This window comes from Taeniopygia guttata, chromosome 3, assembly GCF_048771995.1.
Source record: "Taeniopygia guttata chromosome 3, bTaeGut7.mat, whole genome shotgun sequence".
In the NCBI taxonomy this organism is placed as follows: Eukaryota; Metazoa; Chordata; class Aves; order Passeriformes; family Estrildidae; genus Taeniopygia; species Taeniopygia guttata.
Window position 1 is genome coordinate 95,694,005 of NC_133027.1, and position 26,181 is coordinate 95,720,185.

The 26,181-nt window shown below is 43.2% G+C and overlaps 1 protein-coding gene across 3 annotated transcripts; it reads left to right on the forward strand.

The window, feature by feature from the left end:
* Positions 1–252: 252 nt before the first annotated feature.
* On the forward strand, positions 253–12,608 carry YPEL5 (yippee like 5). Of its 3 annotated transcripts, XM_030268874.4 has the most exons (6): positions 275–390; positions 3,558–3,691; positions 3,797–3,861; positions 4,023–4,178; positions 8,748–8,920; positions 10,447–12,608. In XM_030268874.4, exons 5-6 carry the CDS (start codon positions 8,780–8,782, stop codon positions 10,669–10,671), a joined length of 366 nt encoding a protein of 121 aa, XP_030124734.1. In that variant the 5' UTR covers positions 275–390; positions 3,558–3,691; positions 3,797–3,861; positions 4,023–4,178; positions 8,748–8,779; the 3' UTR covers positions 10,672–12,608. The 3 variants fall into 3 exon arrangements, with proteins under 3 accessions (XP_030124736.1, XP_030124734.1, XP_030124735.1); XM_030268875.4 differs by lacking the exon at positions 4,023–4,178; XM_030268876.4 differs by lacking the exons at positions 3,558–3,691; positions 3,797–3,861; positions 4,023–4,178 and having other exon boundaries at positions 253–390.
* The last annotated feature ends 13,573 nt before the right edge of the window (positions 12,609–26,181 follow it).

Below are 26,181 nucleotides of genomic sequence, written 5' to 3' on the forward strand. Positions count from 1 at the left end.
TCAGGAGGCTTCTGGACATGGTGTTGGGTGGTGTGGTGTAGCGATTTAGGGGTTACCGTGGTAGTGCCAGGTGGACGATCAGACTAGATGACATTAAAAGTCTCTTCCAACCTCGATGATTCAATGATTCTGTCATTCTATAACTCTACAATTCTGCCATTCCGTAATTCTGCGATTCCGTGACCCGGCGTGCCCCGCCGGGCGCGGCCGTGAGGCGACCCGGGGCGGGGCGGAGCCTCCGCGGCAGCGAGGGGGCGGGACGGGGCGGGGCCTCGCCGCCTGATTGACAGGCGGGGCGGGGCCACGGCGGGGCGGAGCCGCGCGGCCGATCCGGAGCGCCGGGGCCGACACCGGGCACGGAGCCGCCGCCAGCGCCGCTCCCGCAGCCAGGTAACCGGGCGGGGGCCGCGCTCGCCCCGCGCTAACCGGGGAGCCCGGGGCGGCTGGGGAGGGAGGTGGCGACAGCCGCGCCGCGGTGCTGTGTCTGTCGGGCCGCGGCGGAGCCCCGGGCGAGCCGCTCCGGTCCGGTCCGGCAACGGGCGCGGAAGAGGGCAGCGGTCGGCCCTGCCTGACCCGGTGCGTTACCCGGCGCCGCCACAAAGCACCGGCCTTCCCCCACCGCGTCCCCTTCTCCGTCAGCGTCTCCCAGCGCCGCCCAGCCTTCCCGGCGGGGGCCGGCACCGAGCACCCCCTCCCCGTCGCCGCCGACACAACTTCCTCCCCCGGCCCGGCACCGGGCAACTTTTCGGACCGGTTCTTGTGCTGAGCCTCGGGCGGGTGGGCGCGGGGCCGTGCCCGGGAGCGGGGGCGGCGGGGCGGCTCGGGGACGGGGGTCGGCGGTGGGCCCCGGGCACGGCCCTTCGGTGCGGCGGAGGCGGCGGCGTTGCCTCCCCGTCAGCTGTTTCCTGCTGTTTGTTGTCAGGGCTCCTGCGCTCCCGGCAGCGCCCGGCGGCGGCGGCGGGGGGGTGGGGGCGGGGGGACGGGACGAGCCGGGCCGGCCCCGGTTGGCTGCGCGCGCCCCCGTGACGGCGCGCGGGCCGGGCCGGGCCGGGGACCGCCCCCGCGCGCGCGGCTTTGTGTGTGCGCGGCATCGGCATCGGGATTGACACCGGCACCGGGATTGATACCGGCACCGGGCTCGGCACCGGCATTGACACCGGCACCGGGCTCGGCACCGACACCGACACCCCCGCAGCGCCGCCCCGGGCCCGGCCGCGGAGGTTACGCGGGGGTTGGGCCGCCCTGCCCCGTGGCGCTGGGGTGGCGGCGCCGCCTGACGCATCGCCCCTCTCCCCGGGCGGAGGTGCCGCTTGCTGAGGCCGGCCGGCGGAGCAGCCCCGCGTCCCCGCCGGACCGGCGCCTCCCGCGGGAGCTGTCACCGGCCCGGCCCTGGTGCTTGTTTGCTTTGTGGAGGTGCTCGCGGCTCGCTCGTTTGCCTGCTAGCGCTTAGGTTGGGGTTTTCCCCGCGGAAGTATGGATTCCCAGGGAGCTGAAATACTCTGCCGGCGCTTTTCTGCTTTGGGAAAGGTTCTAAGTCAAAGCAAAAATTAATGTGAAGACCGTCTTCTGTCTGCTTCATTTGTTGACCTGTGCACAGCCCTCAGCTGTACTGTGCAAGCAGATGTAGATTAGATTAATCCAGCGTGTTTATTTAATAATAAAGGCCGTGCTATGGACTGATATTGCCGTAGAATTTAATAAATTAATTCTCCTTGGTTTCTTTAAACAATAAACACGGGTTTAGGGTTAGATTGAGGGAATAACAAAGCAAGTACACACGGTCTTATGAGAGCGAAACAGGGCAGGGCTCTTTCTAAAGTGGTATCACAGAACAACTCTTGATGTCACCAACTAATGGCTCTGGATTAACCATTATCTCAACTAATGTTTATGACTGAAAGGAAGGGAACTTGCTCCCCAGTTGTAAATATTCCCTCACGTGACTGTATGTAACTGCTATATATAAAATCCTATATATATTTTTATATAGAGCCTCTTTCTGGATGGCTGAATTCAAATCGCATGTGTGACAAACTGTCAGTTTTTAAGTGCTGCTCACTTCTTCTAAAGTAGTCTTTAAAAATACTGTGTGGAGGCTTCTGTCATCTGCTACTTTCACTTCCATAGTTACAGAATTACTTAGAGATGCAGAGCTTATTGTTTGTATATAGATTTTAATAATGACGACTGAGTTTCAAGTGTGGTTGCCTAGTATGTAAGGACAAATGAAACTGCATCTCAAAGCCCAGCAGAGAAGATGACAAGAACAGGCTGTATTTGTTACTTGTTACACACTGAGAGCTGAACACATATTTATATATCTGAATTTAACATAGTAATCATCACAGGCTTGAAGGGATGTTGTCCAAGTCAGGTCACTGGTTCATGTTTGTTTACCAACATTTGACCTGTGTTGCAATCTTGGTTGCTCAGCTCTCACTGAAATACGTAATTCCCTTAAGCAAGGTTTAACTTAAAAATTACTTGTTAAACGTGAAGATGAAATGCCTGTACACCGTGGATTTTTGTTAGCAAGGTGATCTCTAATTTTGGAACCTTTACCTACCTTTAGGACCTTTCTAGTTAATATAAAAATCTCTTGGTGACGTGCACTTAGTGTATTAGCACCCTTTGTGCCAGCTGGATGTCGCTGGTTTGGATGATGGTTGTCTTTACACCATTTCTTAAAAGGCTGTTTATGGGATTTCATTTTTAATGACTCATGAAATCAGTGATGTCTTTGGATGAAGTTTTGTATCATTTCAGCACTAAAATTAGTGAAAACAGAAAATGCGTTGTTTAGCTTTCTGAAAGTTGCAGAATGGATTCATAGACAAAAGTTGTCTCAACTGCTTAAGTAGTATAAGATTAAATGTGTTACAAAATCAGGAAATACAGCTTTCTTAAAAACAGTGGAGTAATTAGGAAGGGGAAAGGAAGAAGATGTAGGGAAAAAGAAGCAGGAAAGCTGTTCTAGCTGCTGGTTTTGGATTCTGTGTAGTGGTGGAAAAGAAAATTAATCTGAGTCCGATACCATTTGTAAACTAATACTTTTATATGTTATCTAGCAGGAGCATTGTGAGGGTTTAAGTTACTCTGTGGGAGATGCTGAGATAGGGGGGCTGTATGAGAAACAAGCACCCATCTGTGTGCCTCTGTGTTCTCTGTAAACGTGGAACAAAGTACCCTGGATTAGTGTTTGAGTGCACCAATATGACATAAACAAATTTAAATGGCAGTGTCCCAGTGCTTGCCTTTACTAGGAAAAATTGCAGCTTGCAATAGGAAATTATCTACTGCAACCTGCAATACAAAATTACACTGCTGCAACTTGCACAAGGGTGTTTTCATCCTGCAAGGCAGCTTGTTGTTGGTGGGCTCTGTGCCCTGCGCCCTGCATCTGGGCTTTGCCAAAGCCTCTTCTCTCATTGGACTGTATTAAGTTCCCTTCACAGTTTGCTGCAATAGTTAGATGGTTCTAAAGATCACAGTCTGCTGGTCCAGTTCAGTTTCTCTCCACATTTGCCTACATATGGTGGTTTCAATTCTGCATGTAGGCAGAGGCCAGGCCTTGTTTACTCGGACAGTCACAGAAGTTGATGGTGGATTTTGGATCTCTGACCTCCTAAGAGACTGACCACATGTGTATTTTTGGATGTGCCCCCACCTGTGATCAGGGAAACCTGGGAAGGTAAGGAGCAAGTTTTATTTTTTTTTTTTTCTGTTATGATTCTTTAACATTTGGTCTTGTGCAGCTGTGCTAAGAATTCTCTCTTCTCTTTTGTCCATCCCTGAGATGAGAAGAGGAAGCTGAAGCCCAGTTCCTGAGGTGCCATGATGAAGTTTCAGCCTGGTTCTAGGGTAAGTACATCTTGAGAATGTTTCGGTGTGCTTAGACCCTTTCTCAGAGGGTAGAGAATGCTTATTTACTCACAAAGGAAAATGTTTTTAGTTGGTAAAATGGTGCAAGAGAGGCGGTCAAATTTTTTTGTCCTTTAACTAGCAGCTGTTCTCTATTGTAGATGTGAACGCAGTAGATGGTGCTGAAGCAACACTGAGGCTCCTCCTGTGAAATATCCACAGTCCAGTGTGCATAGAGAAAGTGCTTGCTGGATCTCCCAAGTGTTGATGGTCCTGTGTCTTCAAGAGATGCATTCCAGGACAAGAAAACACTGACTGTTAGTTTTAAAGATGTTAATAAATAATTCTTTGTGTTACTTTTTCATTCTTTATCAATGGTGCAGGTAGGCAGATGAGGTAGCACAAATACCAACCAAGTGGTGCTTCAGGTGGTATTTAACCTGTTGAATATCAGCCCTTTGATATGGCTGTTGCTCAGTATTGCTGAAATCAACACTGAATGTGTTTGGGGAGTTTGGGAGCTACTGCTCTGGGCATACATATTATAGCACTCAGCCACAGTGCCTGTGTTTCCTGTCTGTCCGTGCGCTCACTGGGAGAAGCATGCAGGGAGGAAGCCTTTCACAGAGAGATTGAGAAGTGGTATCAAGGTTTATGCTGTCAGAATAATATACTGTCAAAATCATGCAGTGTCAGCAAGCCTGACCTGCTAGGTAACACGAGCTGTCACTGATTGCTCTCCTAAAGGTCCTCTCAGGAAGGTGGTCTGGTTACTGAGTAATGGAAGTGTCATCATCTCTCAGTTCATGAAGTACTCCTCTCTTGGACCTGGGGAGATTGGACAAGCAATAGATACTTAATATCCCATTAAGGAAAGTAAATAAACCTACCTTTCTTACATTGCAGCCATTCAATTAATATAATCACTTGTGTTTGGTAATTTGCACGAAAGCAAGAGCACTAGAACTTCTTCACTGATACATACCCAGTAAAGAATGCTTAGCTGATTTTAAAAGTGAAATTATAGGCCAAAAAAAAAAAAAACCTGTTTTTTCCTCAGCATTTGGTTTTGTGAATAACCAAGATCCTGGTCCACTACTTCTGAAAATACTGCTGGTAACATGAAGGAATTGGTGGGGTAGTGTCACTTTCTGGATCTGTAAGTAGCACTAGGGAACCTGACTGGTTCTCTGAACCAGTGGAAGTTATTTTCTTTGTTTTTTAGTGTAAGTAGTGGACGAATGGCCAAGTGCACTTATTATATTTTCCTTCCCCTGTTTGGAAGATCTTAAGCTTTAGAAATGCTTTTGTGTTTCACAGTTCTTCGGCTTCTCCTCATTTAAGAGAGCCCTCCCACTGCCTATCAAAAGCCTATAAGTGGCTTTTTCAGATAATTTATGCATGTGTGAACATAAATAGACGCCCGCACCTTTCCCATTGGTAGTGAAACTATAGGGAAAAAAGCCTGCACAGTTAACTTGGCTGACTTTGTACACAATACTTCTGTTTGTAAGGGGCAGGAGCCTGAGAGCAATGGAAAATTGCTTTTCCCTTGTTCTGTTGTGCTTCTGTTTTTTTCCTGTGTGCACTAAGTATACCCTACAGCATTCAACATCCTTACATAAGGAGAGAGGAGTCTTTATCCATAGCAAGTACCTTCTGCTTGGTCTTATAAGTGAATGCTATGTTTTTAGCTTGGGGGAAGAAATAGGAAGGGAAAACCGCGAAATGATTCCAAATTGAAATCAGTTTCTCTATTTTACAGGAGTGGAAAAAAAGCAGAATTTCCATGTTAGATATTTTAAAAAATCCATTATAAAGTGTGGTATTTTAAGTCTGCATTGCTAGCAGCCATTTTGTAATTTTTCCCTACTTTTTACTGCTGTGAGCAGTAACATAAAGACTAATGTAAGGTGAGTAGTTTTATAGTGCTTCAGCTGGGCCCTCACAAATTCATTAAATTCAAAATCAAACCTGAGGTCAGAGGTAGCTGCAGCCTGCTATGTATGTTGACTGAAGTCTACCAGGTGGTAGTTAAGTGTAGAGGTTACTTTGAAAAAGTTAGACACTGGTAACCTTACAGTATTTTAGTAGTTTCTTAATAAATGTACACAAAATCTACATTGTTTTGACTGTTATAGTGCTGGCTGTAGAATTTAATTTATAAATTTTTTGAATGTGTATTATTTCAAGAATATAGATTTCCTTATGCCCTGTGTTCTGAAAAAATGTGTTCTGGTACCAGTTGGTTTGTTAGATTCTGCTGTAACTTTAGGTTACTTTCAGCTCTTTAAGGTGACATAAATATGTGAGGATTTTAGGCCTTGTATTAGTAGGTAGATTTTTCAGCCTTACGTCTTTGAATATATTTATTTGTCCATTTATTTTAACTTTTGAGATCTTTGGGACTCAAGACTTCAGTCCATGCCGTAATGCCATATCCAGAAGAAATACATTTGTATGTTGCTGTGACTTCTAACTTGCATGTTAGAATGGCACTAGAATTGTGCTCCCTTCTGAAGTATTTAATTTCCATTTTTAACGTCTCTGGACAGAAAAGTGCGCTTTTCTGAGGGCACTGACATGAATTATGATTTTAGGCAGGTGATGCACTTGCATTGGAAGTGTTTAGGTGCATTTTTCAAACTGTCAGGCTGTGCGGGGTCAGTCTGTGTAAAGGATCTGTTCTGGACAACAAGCTCTGTGTTTGTGGTGCTCTTGGTGAGATAGGGGTGGGTTTGGATTGATGTTTTGTTACCTTCTAAAAGCACTGACAGGGTGGGCATTGTGTTTACTCTGAAATAAATACCCCTTTGGATGCCGATTCCACATTTACTGTAACTTACAATCAGTTAATTGTTTTGAATCCACAATACAATCAGCACAAATATAACGTTATCCAAAATTAGGAAGAATGCCACATGGGCCTAGGCCAAGTGCCTTATGGGCATATATTTTACCATTGCCTTAGTTGCTTGTATTTGTGGTTTCTTCTGGCTGGAGACTTTTACTGGTACTTGCTTATTCACACTTATTGTCACTTGATTTTCCTTCATTCTGTCACTATTCACATTTTAATTTTTTTTTGCCTTTGGTTGCTGGGAAAGATAAAGTCATATTAGAAAGGTATAAAGCTCAGAGAAATCTTAAGTGAAAATGCTTTCTGTATTTTGAGTGGAATCACACCTCTAACACTCAGACCTGTTTTATTTATCCTTTGAAAAAGAGAAATGGGTATTAGATCACCTTTAAAAGGAAGAGTCATGACATTGCTTTTAATTTTTATGTATCCTTCAGACGGGATGCAGAAGATTAATAGTGATTTGAAAAATCTGAATGTAAGGAACCTGAGCTAAAATATCTCTGTTCAATTTTAGGAACCTTTTTTGTTGCCTCACATTGTAAGAAAACAAAGTGTGAAATAAAGCAATTGGAAAAAAATCATTATGTCAGTGATTTCTGATTTTTAGATGTAAAAATGGTGTGTTAAGCTCTGTGTTTGTAGGTGCAAGTTTTAGTCCATTTGTTTTGTGCATGTCAAGAGTAGGCTTTAAGAAACTGATCCCCTAAAACTTGAAATGAGTTTAAATTAGGTATTTGTGCTTCTTAACAGTGTTTGACTTAGAGTATTCAATTAGATGAGCACAAAATTTGATTGACGTCTCTATGAACGGCACAGTCTCCTGCTCTGAAAAGTAAAACCCACACAATTCTAATATTGCAGTGTGTCAGATTTACTTTGCATTGCTCTGCTTGACAAAAGTAGAGACAATGCTCTTTTCTGATTCCACAACTGAAGCATAAATGGAGGTACATTTAACTTGTTTAACTATAGAAGTTTAGTCTTAAAACTTCTGCAGTTGAAAGGGAAATAACATCATAATTCAATTCCTTTGTCATGTTATATTATCCTTTGTGATTTAAGTTGCTGGCTATGTGTTCTGTGCCTACTCACTAGTTAACTTTGAGTAATTTATGTTAGTTAGTGTGAAGTTGGTGAGACATTTTAATTTCCCTAAGCAGTGAAGAGGCTGATTTATCAGGCAGTGCAGGTCATCTGCTGTAAAGTTTTTAAACTCTGTTTTTTTTCTTATTGGAGTTGCTGAGATATTTTAGTGATGAGGCTTTGGAAATACCTTGGATAAATGACACAGTATTTTGTATTTGGATTAGACAACTTTAAACATTTGTATGTAAAACTGTCTGGTGTAAAGACTGGGTGTATTGTTTATTATGTGAAATAGCATCCAAACCTTTCCTGTGTTGGTGTGTATATGAAATAAAGAAGTGTCAAGTCAAATACAGCAACCAGGGTGCTATACCAACATTCTGAGTGGTGGTGTTGTGTGATCATGTGTCATAAATTGTGCAAAGCTATGGGGAAATGACATAATAAATATGTATTATAAAAAGTGGGGGTGACTTGGGAAAATTAAGCTATAATTGTCTTGGTGACTCAGTGTAATTCTCAGTGCTTCATTTCTTAGTGCTGACTAAGATGAGTGAGTTGTTGGGAATGTACTGAAATAGAATTTCAGTATTGTGTTAAAGGAAGTGTCAGTTTCTGAGTTTAGGAACTGCAGGGGCTAGTAGGGGGTCTGCAAAAGCCTGAACTGTATTTTAAAGGTTTCAGTTTGTGTTTTTCCCATTTAATGTAATTAGTTTGTATTTAAGTCATCTTATTGGTAAAATGGTCACTTTGGGAAATAATTTGTCTTGATGAGAGGCAGACTGTAAGTTCAGCAATTCACCAACAGAGGAACAACTTTGAGCAATCATTAGCTGAATTGGTTTGAAGAATACTCTGCCACATATATGGGATGTTCGGGAGTTTCAGTTTTTTTGCTCTAATGCGTTTTTTATATGATGTTTCTTTTTTCTTTCAGGTATTGAGTATAAACTTCCATAAGTTCTAAAAATGGGAAGAATTTTTTTGGATCATATTGGTGGCACTCGCCTGTTCTCCTGCGCAAACTGCGACACAATCCTGACCAACCGCTCCGAGCTCATCTCCACTCGCTTCACAGGGGCCACAGGAAGGGCCTTTCTTTTTAACAAGGTTGGTAAGAAGCTGGAGGAACTGCTACTTACTTTTGAAAAATTAGTTTGTGGGATATGAATCTGTCATAAGATCAAAAAAACTTCTTTGCTGAAGTGTTGTGTAATTACTATTTTAACTTTTTTTTTAAGTTTTGTTCTGTCTTTGAAGTCAAATTTGACATTTACTGTTGATGGGAAACATAGCTAAATTATTTTTGTCTGAAATACTGAAAGACTATAAAGAAAACTGGGTATATAGAGGCACCAGGCCAAAATTTATGGAGTTTTAACTTCACAGACTTCTGTAATATGAACCTCAGATTCACTCTGAGAGTATCTGGTGTCTGTCAAAGGGTTCCAAAGGTTTTTTCCCTTTTATGCAGTTAAAAAGTCTAGATAATATTTTGTTTAATGTCTGAAATGCATTTAATTTAATAGTAGTCTGGCAAGTTAAGTTGCCAGTCTATCACAATCTTTTTTACAGGCAATAATACTCTGGTTTCATTTAAGAGTTTTCAATTGATCCGATTCAATAGATCAAAATACAGAAGTTATAATTCTTTAGTGAATTGTAGGATTATTTATTAATCTTGCATAAAGACTTGTCCATTAGATTAACTGAAAAAAATTATGATTGTCCTTTGCTTTCTTGTAGTGTTCCTGGTCATATAATGCTTGGTGTATTTTAGTTTTGCTTATTCTTACAAGCCGTTTGGCCATGGGCAGAGTTGATAGAGACATCAGTAGTCTTAACTATGTTTTGCTCTGGGACTTCTCCCAAATCTTATCAGTAGTGAGAGATTTCTTCCTCACCAATCAACTCTGGATCCTGGAGTTCAAATTTTTTTAATGTTAAATAGCGGGGTTTAAGTACACTTTGAGTTTTTGCATTTCTGCAGTCAGAAGCTGTACGTTTGAACTGGTCAGGTGCAAAGCTGAGAAAGTAGTATTGTCCCATCTGTTAGAATCTGCATATCAGCAGTTTTTTCAATGAAGTAAACATCCTGATTTTGTGGTGATGCTGCAAATGAAGTTAAAAGTATATTTAAACTGCTGATATAGCACACAAAAAGGTGCATGTTTTGTGTCTACATTCTCAGCCACTGACCCTGACTTTTTCTTAGGTAATTATTTCAAAAGCACCACAAGATTTTTAAGGAAGTATCTCTTTTAATATTTTGTTTCTGAGTTCTGGGACTTGGTGATTACATCAGCTGCTAGAAATGGGTTTTGCATACATTACAACTGGATTAATACAAATTTACAAGCTGTTCACTGGAGAGTCTCACCCAGAGTTGAACACAGCCCTTTTGCATATTTTGTGATAGCAATCCATGTCTCTCAGTTAAAATGTAGGGTTTTACAACGTTGTGAAGCACATCTTTAATGTGTTACCCTCTCAGGAAGGACATTTTTTACACTGCATTTTCAGTTTGTGTGCGGCGCCACGGGCTCTTCCCTTCTAGCGTGCTGCTAGTGCTTTAGCAGGTTTCCCCTCGGCAGACTAATCCTCTGTGTTCCCTGTGCGCTGTGTGTTTGTCCCAGGTGGTCAATCTGCAGTACAGTGAAGTTCAGGATCGGGTCATGCTCACCGGCCGCCACATGGTCCGGGACGTGAGCTGCAAGAACTGCAACAGCAAACTGGGCTGGATCTATGAGTTTGCCACTGAAGACAGCCAGCGCTACAAGGAAGGCCGCGTTATCCTGGAAAGAGCCTTGGTCCGGGAGAGCGAAGGCTTCGAGGAGCACGTTCCATCCGACAATTCCTGAAGAGGCTCTAGTCTCTTCTCAGGTTCTCTTCAATTGAAACTCCAATGTAATAAAATCAACAAAAAAATCTGCTTACATACACTGTCACCTTAGCATCAGAGTCGGATTCATGGACTACAGGATGGGAAAGATTGTGAGAATATTTCAGATGGAACCTTACTTTCTTTATTCCTTTTATATTTTACTTTCCCTCCAGCAGCTGTTTGTAGAAAGAATGTTGTGCAGATGCTGTAACTTCTCTCTTTCATTTACATCTGTTAGATTTTCTGAGATTGTATCTTAAGGTACAGTGGGCTAAAAGGAAAATATTTGCAGGATTTGTCTTTTGTTGGAGAGAAATTCAGTGAGGTTTTTTCTTTTTAGTTTGCACAAACTGATGGCAGCATCAAATTATTTTAAAACTACGATGTTTTTTTAAAAGTATATTCCAACTTTTGGCTTAAGTTTTTAGTTAGGTTTTTGGTTTTTTGGGTTTTTTTACCCAGCCTTTTCACCTGGTTTGCTAGCTAAAGTGAAGAGATCCGAATTTGTGCTGAGTGCTAAAGGTTCAGTGTTGGTACAGCTTGGGCTGGCCCATGTGCCATATTCTTGTTGAGGTTGATTGGTAGCACAGAGCCCATTATTTCTTGTCATTCTTGACCCAAAGATGTCACCATTCCTTGTTTATTCGTGAAGTCCCATTCACCCTGTAAACTGGTGTTGATTGGAAACTATCCTTGAAATAGGGTGAAACTGCTTGGCTTTTTTTAACTTTAACAGATGTAACTTATGAGCATAGTAATAATATAAAGTAATAGCTGTCTGTTTAGTCTTGCATTGCTTACAAATCCGGCTGTGTTTGTAATGATAGGGATCCACTGAGAAACTACTATTTCAGTAGTCTTTTTTTTTCGTTTCTCTACTAATCTCATTAAGTTAGACAGGGAATTGCAAATCTTAATTCTTCTTCAAGTGGCTTTCTTTAAACCCAGAACCTCCTATGTTAAACACAGCTGTTGTGTAAAAGGAGAAGATTGCCAGCATGTTTGTTCATGCATAGAGTTATGCAATCTGCATCTCTTGAAAAGATTAACTTAAACAGCTTGTTTTCAAATGCTGCTTCTGGTGTTGAAACCTTTATCTTTCAACTTTGTTGAACGTTTTCATTGTGATGTTATGTTTTTATCTTTCTGGGCAGCAGTACATGTCAGCCTAGCAGTAACTAGTGACTTGGATTCCTGCTTTGTTCTTGTAGAGGTCAGCTCTGTTTAAAACAGTGATCTTGCTTGCCTTTTTTAGCAAAAATGCTCTTCATTAACTTAACTCAAGGGTGCCCAAACAATTTCATTGTGTCTTAAGCCATAAGTTAGGATCTCAAGGGCTGAAATTTATTTGAATGTTAGATATGTATGATTTCTTATCCAAGATATGAGTTGGTTCTGGGTTTTTTTTCTTATTGGATAAATTGTGGTCAACGTGAATTAAGTTACCCACAGACGCAGGAAAGGGGGAGAACCCCACCCAGCTAAATGGATCTGGGTTCTGACCTTTCAGAGTAACTTTTCTTCTCTAGCCACAGCTCCATATCTGAAACTAAGATGTGGAGGGTGACTATGCAGAGTATGTTTCTTAATTTTTTTTTGGTTGCCAAGTGGCAAGTTGGACACCCCTGACTTGAATCTACTGCCTCTTTCAAGTAAAGGTAGCTTCGTTCTAGAAATGTCACACAGAAAGAAAACAGAGTAGATCACATACCAGAGCTGTGCTTGAATCAAGCTGCTTAAACAATAGTGTACTTGTGCCTCAAATGAATCAGTTTTTGCACTGAGTACAGTAGTACCCCATTATCTTGTACTTCTGTCCTTCACAGACCCTGGAAGCGCCATTAGCATGGTTCTCTGCAGTACTTTTCTTGTACTTCTGACATTACAGTACAATAAAGTATGTTTTGTCCTGAACTGATCTTTGCTGTTCTTTTAGAGTTATTGTCACAGAGTCTGTCAGCCAAAATTGCATAACCTATCTTTCATTCCTTGTGTTAAGTTCCTGCAGCACAGTGACAAGCTGTTGACGAGCATCCCTTTCTGTATTGGTGGTAAAAGTTCTGTTGATTTTGGAAGGTGCCAAGTAGAGCTTTATGCATACCACTTGGACACTTGAAAGCCTTCCATTTACTCGTGTTAAAGAGAAAACAAAAAATGTCTTATTTTATGGAATTCTGGGTGCCAAATGTCTTTCCATGACTTTGAAAAGACAGCAAGCTAAGCAAAAATCCACCTTCTTCAAGAAACTTGCGGGTTTGGCTTCTGAAATGGCTTGGGAATTAATGAATTGGGTATTATGTATCCAGACTCCTGTGACTTTTTCCTTTATGTTCAAATGTTAGGCAGAAACCTGCCAGCAGCTGGTCAACTTCTAAAGCTGAAGATCTAAGATGAAAGAATCATTCTGTTGGTGTGATGGAGACTGGGACTCTTATTCTAACTTACATTAAGACCATTTTGGTAGAATGTTGGTGTGAGATGCTAAAAATTACTTTTCACAAAGCCTTTGATTTGAAAAACACACATGAAGTGAATTCTTCAAAATCCCATGAGGCTTAAGCAAGTTCTATGCAGCTTTAAAACGGTAGACTTTGGCTTGTTTTAGCTTACATGCTGTTCCTTCCTGTTTCTCTTTTGATGACTCTGGGAGAGTTTAGCCTCCTGTATTTTGGCTGCTCCTTGAGACACTTGGTGTGTGAACACAGATAACTTATCTGTGGGGAACAAGGCCATTGCTTACAGCACATCTGGAGACGGGGGAGACATTGCTATTTGGCATTAGCTGCAATTTAGTAGTAGTGCAGTAGCCAAGGATTCTCAGATGAGGGCTTGCACAGGAAAATATGCCACTGTGGTGATCTTTCGCCTGGCATCTGGTGGGGCCTGAGGTAAAGAAAGAAGGGAGCAAGGAAAGTGCCATGCACAACAGAGTGCATCTTGTGTTCCTGGAGGCCTCAGAATCTGTGCTCGTAGGCTGCAGCTTGGGCCAGCAGTGGTGCTGTGACATTTTCATGACATGGGCTGGATTAGAGTTCATGTCACCCATGCTGTGATCTCATCCTGTGGGTGTAGGCGAAACTGAAATACTTCCTTGCTACTGTTTCAGCAAAACACAGCTTTGGGAAGAGGAAAAGATTGGATGGTGTGTTTGTGAATGTAAAAGCATTTTACTTGTGCTCTCCAAGGATGTTAGAAGAACTTTTGAAATTACATACATGTCTTGTGGCTCTGTCAAAAAAAGTTGCCTTATGTGGCGCTCTGGGGTTGGCCATGGGCCACAGTGTTATTCTTACAGGGCAAGCTTGTCTCTGCAGATTTGGGTCAGAGCTTTAGAAAAAAAAGTTGGCAGATCGTCAGTGGATGAGCAGGTAAGCAACAGGTAAAGCTGCAGTTGAGGACACAATTGCTGGGTACAAGGATGAGGTGGCTGGGAGGGCTCTGGCATTGATGTGGCAAGAGGCTAGCTGGTTGATAAACTCTATTTTAGACAAGAAACACAAGCTGTGATACTGCAGTACCATTCTGCAAAAGCCAGAAATACTGTACTGTGTTTCCTTCTTGGGCCTACCTTTACTTGGAGCAACAATAAATTTTCAAAATCCAGTGATGTTTGTTTTCCTGTAGATCTCAAGGGCTTTGCAGACTCCTTGATGCTTCTGTCTTTTTTTTATTTTGCTTGGGGCACTGATAAAAATTGCTCTCCAATCCTGGTTTTTGCAGGACTTAAAAGCACTAGGCAATTTTGAGGCCCCTCCATAATGCAGAGTTAAAATTGCCCAAAAACTTCAAAAGATTGCTTTGAGTGAGGAGCAATGAGGAGGAGTATGACCTGGTAGATCAAGCTCCTGTGCAAGCTTTTTTCTTCTTGCAGAAAATCTGAAATATGGCCAAAGTAAGTGAGCTTCTGTCTGTCTCATTATATGTTGTGTGGCAAAGACCTTGAAAAGCTCCTGGGGAGCCTGGTTTCTGCAAGTGTGGAGCTCTTCCTGGTCTCATAGTTACTTCCTTCCCTACCCCTCTCTCATGTAAGAATTTCTGGTACATGTAGGAAAGTGGAAGGGGAGAAATCTCACATTTGCCTTCCAGCTTTTTGTTTACTGATAGTGTTGCTCTTGCTTGAATGGATTTCTGTGATCTCAGTAAAACTGCTGCCAGGCTGGCAGAATATTAGTGACTTTATCATCTTTCATCCCCAAGTCTAGGCAGAAATTGTTTGGGAGTGATGCTTGACTGAAAATTGTATTCTGGGTAGAGGTGATGTGAAGGAAGACCTCATTCACACCATTCACAGGATATTTCCATTGCTGTGCTGCATCTCTCTGATGCTATTTTAAGTGTGTTTTGCTTAAGTTTGCATTGCAAGTCCTCCTTTTAAAAAGGAGGTGACTAAGAGATAGCAGTCTATGCCTCTTAAACACAGCATTTCCCTCTGAAGGACCTGAAATACAATTCGGTAGAGAGTGCTCTATGTGCTTCCTAATTGGAAGGGGCAGCTGTGTTCCTGTTTGAATTGTCCCTGCAAAAATAAACCCCAGTGCTTGTCTAAGGTATGGCCAAAAATCTCCCTGCAAGGGAGTTAGGCTAGGGAGGAGAAACCCAGGTGAAAGAGTGTGTGTGATTCTTGTCAGCTAAACTGGTCGCTGAAGCAGCAGAGGTGGGAGAGATTCTAGAGGTAAGCTTGCACCTTTTCTTTTTGGCTTGTGTGGGTTCAGGGAAAGTGAAAATCACTTGGGCATTGCAGAGGATCTAAAGTCCCCTGGTGAAAAGAGGAGTGGAAAGTGCAGCACCAGGGCTAACTTTGGTGCAGCCTCTGTGATGTGTTTGGATGATGGCAGCTGGAAGGTGTTTGTCCTTTGAAGTAGACTCTGATTTTGTTCTTATTAGCTGAAGCATTTATTACTATCAGGAACTTGAATTTGTATAGAAGTGAAAGTAAGAGAAAGAAAAAAAGACTATGGTAATAACATGGATTTTCTGAGCGTGAGGGGTAAATGGGAGAGAGAAGGATGTTCTGATCTTGTATTTTGAATCTGCCCAGGAGAGAGATGTGTGTTTGCCTGACATCAAGATCCAGTGCTGTTTCTCTCTGGGACATGGGGATGTTTAGATACAGGACTTTGTCCTTCTGTAAGCATTTGATTTGAGTTGTAAACATTTACAGGTGTTTGAAACAGTAAGTTTACTGGATTATAGCAGACCGCATGCCATGGTTGTTTGCCCACTAATGGCAGATGTTGTAATAGATGTAGTTAGTGGAGTAGGGAGATCTCTTTTCTATGAGGGGAACACAAAGCAGAATGGCTCATACAAGGCTGCTTAACCAAAGAATTGCCTGGTGGCTTTCAGCTGTCTTTAGAGACAACAATCTTCTGTCCCTGGAAGAGTTTGAAAACTTACATTCCAGGCACAGGTGTATGGTGAGTATAAAATGAAGAGGGCATTTGTTATTTTCAGGGGTAGATTTTGGCACATATGCATGGTCAAAAAGGTGGGATGCTATGAATTTGGTAGTGAGAGCATCCCATGGACAGAGTGCAGAGAGAGCTTCTGTGGTTATGCTCCTTTTGGTATTTGGCCAGCAGATCTATTCCCCCATCCTACCCATTTTTATTGTCTTTGGTTTGGTCTGTAGTGATTGTTGCACCTTCTGTGTAGAATTAATGCAGCTTAAGGACTTAGGGAAGTGCCTGCTTTTGTCAATATTAGATGGTCTTTTCTACTATCCTGTACTATACCTGTACTATGCCAGTACAATGGATTAGTTGTTGCAGCTCAGAGGGATCCATGGACTGTCTATTCCATTGTCTCCCTGCTGAGGAGGGATTAGCTTAGTGATGTACTCAATGAGAGTGCATTCTTGGGATGGAGTTCCTCAGCAGGATTTCTTATTGTAGCCAAAAGTACATCAGACAGATATGATTTAGGTCACGGAAGTAGAACACTTGAAAAATGCCAGCTTTCCAACGGTTTGGGTAGCACATGGTTATCCTGTCCCTGCATACGTGCAGCTTGGGGATGAAAGTGGCATGTGATCTACAACAGCAAGGATGGCACCATCATCACCTTTTTATATGGTATGCATTGAACTTGTAGCAACAGCCTCCATCCCACCATTCCTAACTCCAGACTGCTGGACTTTTTACTACTTTTGTTTCTAAAGGCAATTTGAGAATTAACTTTCTGATGTGCATTTAAGTGGAAAAACTAAAAATGACATTAAGTATTTGTAATTGCTGGCTTCTTCATGACTTGAACTGGGACCATCCTTTGGTGCAGTAATCATCACCACTTAAGCTCCAGGGCTGACTGCTGCTTAACCAGTAGCTGGAGGAAGCTTTTCAGTGAAAAGAAAGCTGAGCAGATGGCAGATGAAGGCTTCAGATTTGATGTAAAGTTTCAGTATGGGACAGAAAATTTTATTTTTAGTTTGTATGCTAGTTCTGGTTTGGTTGAGGCAGTTGTGTGTTTTTGTTTTGGTTGGGGTTTGTGTTTTTTCCCTTCTGGTATGTGGAGTTGATAAATTTCCTGCTCCATGTAGGACTTTACAGGAAGAAACCCAAAGTTGAAAATTACGTATTTTCTATCCAGGCTGCCTGACTCTTGCTTCCAGGTTCCTGAGCTTGGGAAGGTTCCTGCTCTATGCATACTCTCTGTCAAGGAGATTCATGTGCCACATTCCTAAGAAAGGGAGGAGCAGTGGGAGGCAGCTTTCTATCTCACTCTTCTTCATTTGCTCTATCAGCTGCAGGTAAACTCAGGGCTTCTGGAAGCTTTGGCTGCCTTCAAAAACAAACCAGAGGCACAGAAAAACAACAGCTTCTTACACTCAGTCCAGTGCAAATTTAGGATGTAAAATTCTAGTGTTATTCCTAAAAACAGACACAAAACCATTCCCCCCATAAGACTCACTTCAGCAACACGGGTATTTTTATGTCAGAAGGTTGAAGGAGAAGGTGGGGGACGCTCGCCGCAGGGAGTGAGGGGAAAGCAAAGGCAGCTAAAGATGCTCTGCCAGAGGATTTGCTGTTACTTGCTGGGCTTAGATATTGGCTCCAGGTGCCTTGGGGAAGGTGATGCTCATCTTTGGCTCCTTTACCTGTCTCCTCCTTTTTGATCCCTTCTCTCCCTGTTCTCTGCAGACCCAGTGCTGCACCTTGGGGAAGGTGATGGGCATCACAGGCTCCTTTACGTGTATCCTCCTTTTTGATCCCTTCTCTCCCTGTTCTCTGCGGGGCGTGCATAACACGCACACATGCGGAGTGACCCTCTGCTCCCTGCTCCTGCCCCGCTGGCTCTGATGCTCAGCAGAGGCAGGTCTGGAGGAGGCTCTGCTCATCTCCCCTGCCTAGGGCTGGGCTGCCCCCAGGGTGGCCAAGGAGCTGAGATGGACACCGCACACCCCTCTGCAGACACACAGCTAATGGCAAAAGGTGTCTTCTGGAGTGACAACCCTACCAAATTTCAAGGCCCAGCTCCGAGTGTGGTTTCACAACTTGTTAACAAAGTAATTGGACAGTTGTTTTAAAAGGGCAGAATCATGTAAATAATGTAAAACCCTGAGCCTGGTTTTCAGAAATGCCTGTTTCTAGAGGAACTGTTTTAGAATATAATAACCTATCCTGACACAGACTTCCAGCAGGGAAAACTTCAACTGTGTAATGCTTTGTGAGCAAAATCATAGCCAGCTGAAAAAAGCTGTGTGCTGGCAAGTGCCAAGCAGCCTTCATTCAGGAGTCGTTTTTTGCACAGATGCTTCAGCTCAACAGAAAAGAGCGTCCAGCTGCCAACAAATGCATCAGTTTGGACAAGGGAATGGAAAACTACATTTTTTCTTCAATTACTATGCTTTGAAATGTCCTTTCAGGAGTCATACATACATCTGGTTTTTCTTGTCTTCAGTGGGCAGTTTTGTGAAATCTGTCAGAGGCATATACTTTTGTTCATCTTTTAACATTGTGAAATTGTTCACATTATTGCCTTAGAAGGGCCTTAGTTCAGTGCCTTTTTCAAGCATTGATTAGCTGCCAAATAATTGGTGTTTGAAAGACTCTGGACATGATTCTTCTCTCCTTTACACTTTTTTTTAATCTCTTGACATCAGCTTAGTTCAGTGGAGTTCCTAATTCCCTGCAGGTTTGGTATGACCAGAAGTATATATACATATATTCTTCTGTGTATATGAATATGTATATATCTATAGAGAGGAATTATATAGAATAGAAATTAAATTCTATTACCTGGTGGATTTTGGTTCCACTTGATCTTGTGCACATGTGCTGAGATTACCAGTCTCCTGAAACATACTTCTAAGCACATCTTCCCTAAAGAATACTTTCTTTACACCTGCAAGTGTTCTTTAGTGATGTGTGACTTTGCTGTTGTAAATTTTCCTGTCTGCATCAGATAGAGTTAAAAACACTAAATCATGTATTTCAGTTTTTTAGGGTGTAAAATTCCAAATATTAATTCAGTTGTGCACTATGATAATGCTTAGACTGGTGCTGAATTAAAAAGCAATAAAATGGTGTGATTTTTCAGTCTCCTTTCAGAAGGATTCCTTTTAAGTCCTCTTAGATGAACAGATCTGGTGGTCTGCCATCTTAATTTCTTCCTGCCTTTGATTCTGCCTTTTGTCTCAATCTGTTCATCACAAGCTGAACAATTCTTATTGTGACATCCTTTCAAACTACCATCCTTTTTCTTCAAGACCTTTTTCTCACCATTTTGCCACCCACTCTGACCTTCACCAAACCCATCACATACTTTATTTTCTCAGCTTTGGCTACTCATTCTACGTTACCAAATCCATATTATTTCTTGTTAGATCAAGTAGGGTTCAGAGCTATTATTGACTCTTTTTTTCCTAGGTAGGATTGGTGTGAAAATTGCCAGAGACTCAAACAAGGCTCTCCTACAGACATTCCATCTTTCTGTTTTGAAACTGATCCTGGAAGTCTTCAAGATTAATGCAGGGTCCTTTCCATGGCTCCCTCAAGGAATGCAGTACTTCTGACTAGTCTGCTTTGATTGTATCTGGTAACCATCCCCAGCTCACCTTTAATGAAATCCCAAGCTGCCCTGGCTGCAGCTGGCGGGGTGTGATGGAGGTGACAAAATTAATTTCCACAGAGGTGAAGTGAGCAGTGACAGGGACCCCTGAATAGAGATACCATTATTTCCCTCCCTCAGCCTAGGAAACAAAAGAGAATGCTGCAGCTGGGCACTGCAGTGTGTGTCCATAGACAGTGGATTGCCTTGCATACTCCTTTCAATATATTTTTTTACAGAGGGGTATTTTGTGTTTCTCTGCTATTTCTTGTGACCAGACCTCAGACAGGAATGCCAGCCACTGTCTGATGCCTACTACATGCCTTGCTTCATGTGTATGTGGATAAATTCAGCTTCTCTGCAAAGCATCAGTGTTCCACACATCAGCACTGTTTTAAAGATTTCTGCTGTTAAAAAAATGCTGTTGCATTCTCTTCCAAAAGCATCTGGGAGCTGACCCTCATGGCATGGTATGAACCCAGCTCAATGCCAGCTCACCTCCTGGGGGCATCTGCATGTCCCTTCCCCTGTCATCAGCTCTGCAGTGAGATGTGTACATTCTAATAATCAAGGTCTGTGTTTCAGAAATATTAATGGCTGGGGATATACCACATGCCATACCTTAGCAACCCTCTGTTTTAATGAAGAGCTATTTTCTGACAGCACAAGATAGACTGTGGGAGTTTCAACATCTAGGAATGTTGGGGAGTGAAACCTGAAGCAGAACTTGGCAGGCTGCAATTTATTCATTACCTGGGAGCAAAAGAAGTGTGGGCTCGACTTCCACTGAAGTCGACTTCCACTTACTGTGGCCTGGGGATATGGTCCTGCCTGCTTTCTTGGCCTTTGCCAGATCTCCTCTGCCTAACATTGAGCTGAGAGAGTTGGGACCCCCTGTCCAAAGGGGAGAGCCTTTCTCTGAGGAGTGTACCTGGGCCTTAAAAACCCAGGTAATTCTCATTTTATTTTCCTGATTGGTCAAAGCTGCTAACAAAGTCACTTGGATTTGTCCTCACAGAATAACTTCAGTCAACCTTCCCAAGGAGGCTGCTGTTGTAATTTGTGATTAAAGTGATTTATGATTCCAGCTCATCTGCTCTGGCTGAACTAGACATCGATGGGATTTGAAAGGGAAGCACTGTTTGTTACTTACTTGGAAGATATATGATATCTGACTATAATCTTTGGGATGAAACACATCTGTGTCACTTCAAGTTCTCAGGTCAGATCCAAACTTTGCATGTTCCTTCTGAAATAAAACTTGGCTCAGGTTCTTCCCAAAGCTGTGTTTCAGCACTGTTTATTGCAACATCAAGCTTTGGGATAGACATTGTTCATCTCACATTGGTTGAAGTATTTATAGAAAATCTGAAGCAACTTTATTTCCCCAGAATTCCACACAGAGAATGTCAGACTTGGAGCTTTCCAAGGCAGCTGCCACCTTAAAATAGTCCATGAGAATTCCTATTGTTCAGGTGACATAATGAAGCTGAGAAGCAAATGCAGAGGGAAGCAGTAGCTTGTATGTTTTGATTGATTTTTCTTTTTCATGGCATCTCTCTTTCTCTCTGTTTCTTTCTGTCCCTTTCCTTAATAATGTATTTTATGGGAGAGAATAGAGGAAGATCAGGGGCCAGCTTCTGGCTGGAGAAGTTGGGATGTACAGCCTGCACAGAGGGTGAACGTGGCTTAACGCCTACATCTGACAGGAGCTGATTTAGACATTTCCTCCCGCTCTGCAGAGGGCTGCACTGCAGTATCAAACACTGATGCCTCCCTAGATCCCCTTCCCCCTTTCCCAAGGAGGAGATGAGGAACAAGCAGGAGTTAATAGCTGGTGGCTGATGCCTTCACTGTAGATGCAGAGGTACTGAATTAAAGTATGGGTATGCTCTGATATCCAGCACCAAGCCTGCCAGAGTTGAAGAAACATTTGGACAACACTTCCAGGCATGTGATTCTTGGGGAGTCCTGTGCCGGGTCTGGAGCTGGACTCGTGGTCCTTGTGGGTCTCTCCCAGCTGAGCATATTCCCTGATCTTTGCAGACCATAAGCATTGCACTGTGGGGAGAGTGAGATGCTCTGTGTTGCCCACCAGCAAGTCTGCTGAGGAGCACAGGCAAACACATCGGTCAAGCTTCACTGAATCCAGGACAGCCTCACAGATTGCCTGAGTGAATCAGCACTTACCAGTACTGGGCTACATTTTGTTGCTGAAAAATCCTACCTGCATCAAGTGGATTCAGAAGGATGGCAGGTGGTACAGCCCTGGGAATTAAGAGGCCTCGGGCCTATATCCACTGCTGCCACCAGCTTTCCCCTAAACCCCCTTTTCCTTACAAGGTCAATTCTGTCTTTCAAGTTACTATCACCCTGTGTGAAATAAGAGGGCTGTGAAAGATGTAGAAGTTGTCTATCAAAAGTACTATTTTGTCAACTAAAGAAGCCATGGCAATGTAAAGATATGGCATGATTTCCATCACAAGACTTACTTGAGTCAGTCACTGCCTTTGAAACATCTGTGGTGTGGGCTAAAAGTAGACTTTTCTACCAAAATTGAAGGACATTGAAGGAGTCACAAAAAATAGCCTAAAATAGGGTGAGGAAAAGAGGATTACCAGATTAGGGAGTGGGGAGGAAGGAATAACAAACAATTGCTTCAAGTTTCTCTGCTTGTATTGATGTTACTCTTTTTCAGCCAGACGAATGAGTTTATGGGATATGTTGGATAGTGACCTAGCAAGTGGAACCACTGTTGAGACTCTCATTGCTAAGATTCTTAGTAATAACAATGCCCCTGCCAGGAATTACCTGCAGCTGGGGAGTTACACCACTGCTTACTTCTGTAGGGACTAAGAAGCTGAAGGAGCCATACCTGAGGGTTTTTCCAGATGCGTACCAGTTCCTATTTTGTCTTTGTCCTGTGTTATGCTAACTTCTATCCTCCCTGCATTCCTCCTTGTTTTAGGAATGCATCTATCTGGAGACTGGAAATGCGAGAGCTCAATAACAAGTTGATACTTTACCTGTAAAAATGCAAACATGTGTCCTAGAAGGACAAACTTGCTTCTCTATGAGAGCAATTTGGGATCTCTGAAAGGGCTGAGATGTACCAGGGAATATTTTGGAATAACTTTGTGATGTGACAAACAAAACAGGCCAGTTTGAGGCCTGCCTGTATTATGGTAGCCTGCCCTTGGACACATCACACTTGTTTGGATAGCTAAACTGATTTTTATTAAAGAAAAACGTTTCTGCAATGTTTTCCCTTGAATATCTTTTAGTGCTTTAATAGGCCTGGGAGATGCTGGGGAATAATCAACACAGAAGCTGTTCTGTGAATCTTGCAGCATTTATTTCTATGAATGTAAACTTTCCTTACTCACTTTTTATTCAGACATCAAAAAGGACAGAACAACAAGACAAAGGGAAAAGCTGAGGCTTATGCAAAATATTTTTCTCTATCGCTTTTGCCAAAGAAAAGAAGAATTACCATTGCATGTAAATAATCTTTTTTCCTTTTGCCTATCTAGACACTTTCACTAGTTCATTGCAATTAGGCATAAGGTACTGAAATTATTTATATGTCAGATCTAAGGGACAATATTGTGGTTCACTGTTATTAGGCAGAAGGTACTGAAATGGTTTACATTTCAGACCTAACAGAAAATGCTGTAATTGTACCATTCTTTTCACAAATGCTTGGACGTTTATTTGAAATTTAGGCAATATGACTTTAGATTATATAGTCCAAGGCCACCTAAAATAATGAGCAAGAAGACAGGAAGAGAGTTAATGTTTTAATGGTCAGGTGTGCAGGGGTGTTTTTAGGATGTGTCAGAGAGCCGAATCCTGAGGCCAGGAAGGCAGCCCAGCACACAGAGGAATTTGGATGATTAAACAAATTGATGACTGCTGTAATTAGGAGGAATTCTAAAGCCTTAAAAAGAAATTAAGGCTCTGCAGTGCTGGTTGGAGATCACTGTCTGAGGGATGCACAGGGCCCTGAAGAAGGAGGAGAGGTTTATGTGCAGCCTTGAAGGAGGATGGGGAATCACCGTGGTTCCAGAACACAGATGTGCCTGCCAGGCTCTCTGGGCTCAGTGCTCACACAGCCGCATGAACCAGGTGCTGCTGCTCCAGTGCTTGACTTGGGCAATCTAGGGACAGGTTTGCAGGGGTGCAGCGAGCACAGAGACAAGTGAGATGTATGGTTACCTGCTTGCTCTGAAAATCAGATTTTGCTGTTCTCAGACTAGATGCTTTTGTAAATAGCAAGTCTGTGGTTCCTTGTCGTAGTACAGGAATGCTTGGAGATACTCTTGTGAGAACGAAATTTCTTCTTGTTTTTTGCAATTTTTAAAATTAAAATCTCCTTGCTCCCTTTTCCCCAAAGTGTGTTCTCTTGTCTCCATAAGGAGTTTACATAGTCTTGGCTGGTGGGTTACCTCTTCATCACCCCTGGGATATTAACCTGTGATGAATCTCCACTGATGCAGAGCTCAGGAAAATTGTGTGGTCGACCCTGAATGAGATGTGTAAAAGTCAATGCCAAGGTAAAGCAAATCCTTTCAAATCCCCTTTTTGGCAGGCAAGAATCTGACTAGTAGCCTGATAGGAACAGTCTGTGGGCATGGCTGGTAGGGTGTGACTCTCAGTGCTGTACTGGCTGCACCATGCAATGCTCCAGGGTGACTTTCCTGAGGGCTGGTGGCAACAGCAGGGACAAGCTGGCTCACAGTGGGGAGTCAGGAATTCTGTTTAAAAGTATTTATGCAGATGAGTGTCAGATATGTGGTGCAGCAGCTGTGTCTCACAGCATGAAGTCTGTGTCACCCATCCTCCTGAGGGATAACCCCCCATCATTGCCAGCAGCTCTGTGTTTCCATTTAATGGGCAATGTCCCTGCGCTGCTGACTGCCATGGGGAACTTCTGGAGGACTGTGGAAGTACAAATGCTAGGTTGTAAGTAGCTCCCTGACTGAACCTGCACCCTGCCTCCTGAAGCAGTAATCACTGTGTCACCTCTGTGATAAACCAGTTCCTGTGCTGAAGAAAGAATCCAGACTGGCCATGAGTGGTCTGGCAGCCCTGTGTGTGTGACACGTGTACAATTTGTACCCCGCTGTTTGTCTTTCACACAGCACCTCTAAGGGAGTGTAAACCTTCTATCCACCCTGCAAACAGCTCTCACAGCAGCAGAACCTGTTTCTCTGTGTAGCTTTTGTAAATCAGTGGCTGCTCTCCTGACCTGACCCAGATTTGTACTCCAGTTATTCCCTGGTGGGATGGAGGAGCCAGCAGCTTGCTCTGGGTTTGAGCAACATTGTACACATCCTCAAATACCTGAGATATGATGCTCTGTACACAGGCTGCTAGTGTCAGAGAAGCACACTGGTTGTGCACACTGGTTTTCAGTATCTGTGAGGCTGTGCTTTGGAAATGGGGCATTTCACTGAATTACCTGCACTGTGAGCGGAGAGGTCATTTAATCTTTTGTTGAGCAAGTGGCTGCACTGCAGAGAAAGTCCAAGAAGGCCTAGGCTTGATGGTGTAGCCTAGAAAGACAATGAAGTGTGACACTTAAATAGACCCAGTTCTCTGAGGTTACCTTTGGATGCTCATCTTTCTCTCCATCATTATTTTGGCTTAGAAAATACTTCCCTCATGGAAGCCAATGTTGTTTCACCACTACTGTTGTCATTTATGTTGGTTAGAGAAACACAGCTAGTATGAGAAGACATTTAATTTATTGTTAGTCTAATTAAAAGTTTTACCAATGCACTCAGAGAGTACTTGTCAATCACAATGATGCTAAAAATGATAAACAGTATTACCTAGAGTATTAGAGGGAGAGGGTCAAAACTAACATATAAGAGCACTTTAGCTGCTGCAGCTTTCCACGATGCCAAATTCAGAGGTGCTGTCTGTCCCCCAGGAGAAGGGGGAGGGCTGCAGGTGTCACGGGCCCAACAAATCCTTTGCTCCAGCAGCACAGCGACAATGGTGGGAGGATGGTCATGGTGATTCTGCCTCCTCCTCTGCTGGAGTCCACCTCGGGCTGTTTCTACCCCACCTTTAAGGCTCCTTGTGCAGTGGTCCTCAGTCCTCAGAGCTGGGTACATTGCACTGACCCGGGCAGAGCTGTGCACACCTTGCAGAGCTGCTCCTGGCCCTCCTGGCTGCTGTGAGTGATGTTTGCCTGCCCCAAGGTCAGTTCCTCTGTTGATGCAGCCGCTGCCTGTGGGGGAGTAGCTCATAGTGCCGGGGCTGCTGTGTCCCTGCACGTCCCAACCAAAGCAAGGTTCACAGACCTCTCTCAGGTTTTGCAGCGTTAGTAAACGGCCTGTGGCCTGTTTCTGGCAGTGGCCAGGCTGTGTTTCATGGGCTATAGGCAAACAGACCCCATCTGCCACCCCATGGGCATGAGCTGTCACAC

Coding starts and splice junctions, on each gene's coding strand:
- YPEL5 (XM_030268876.4), top strand. CDS start 8,780: ATGGGAAGAATTTTTTTGGATCATATTGGTGGCACTCGCCTGTTCTCC. Junction 8,921..10,446: donor GGGCCTTTCTTTTTAACAAG/GTTGGTAAGAAG, acceptor TGTTTGTCCCAG/GTGGTCAATCTGCAGTACAG.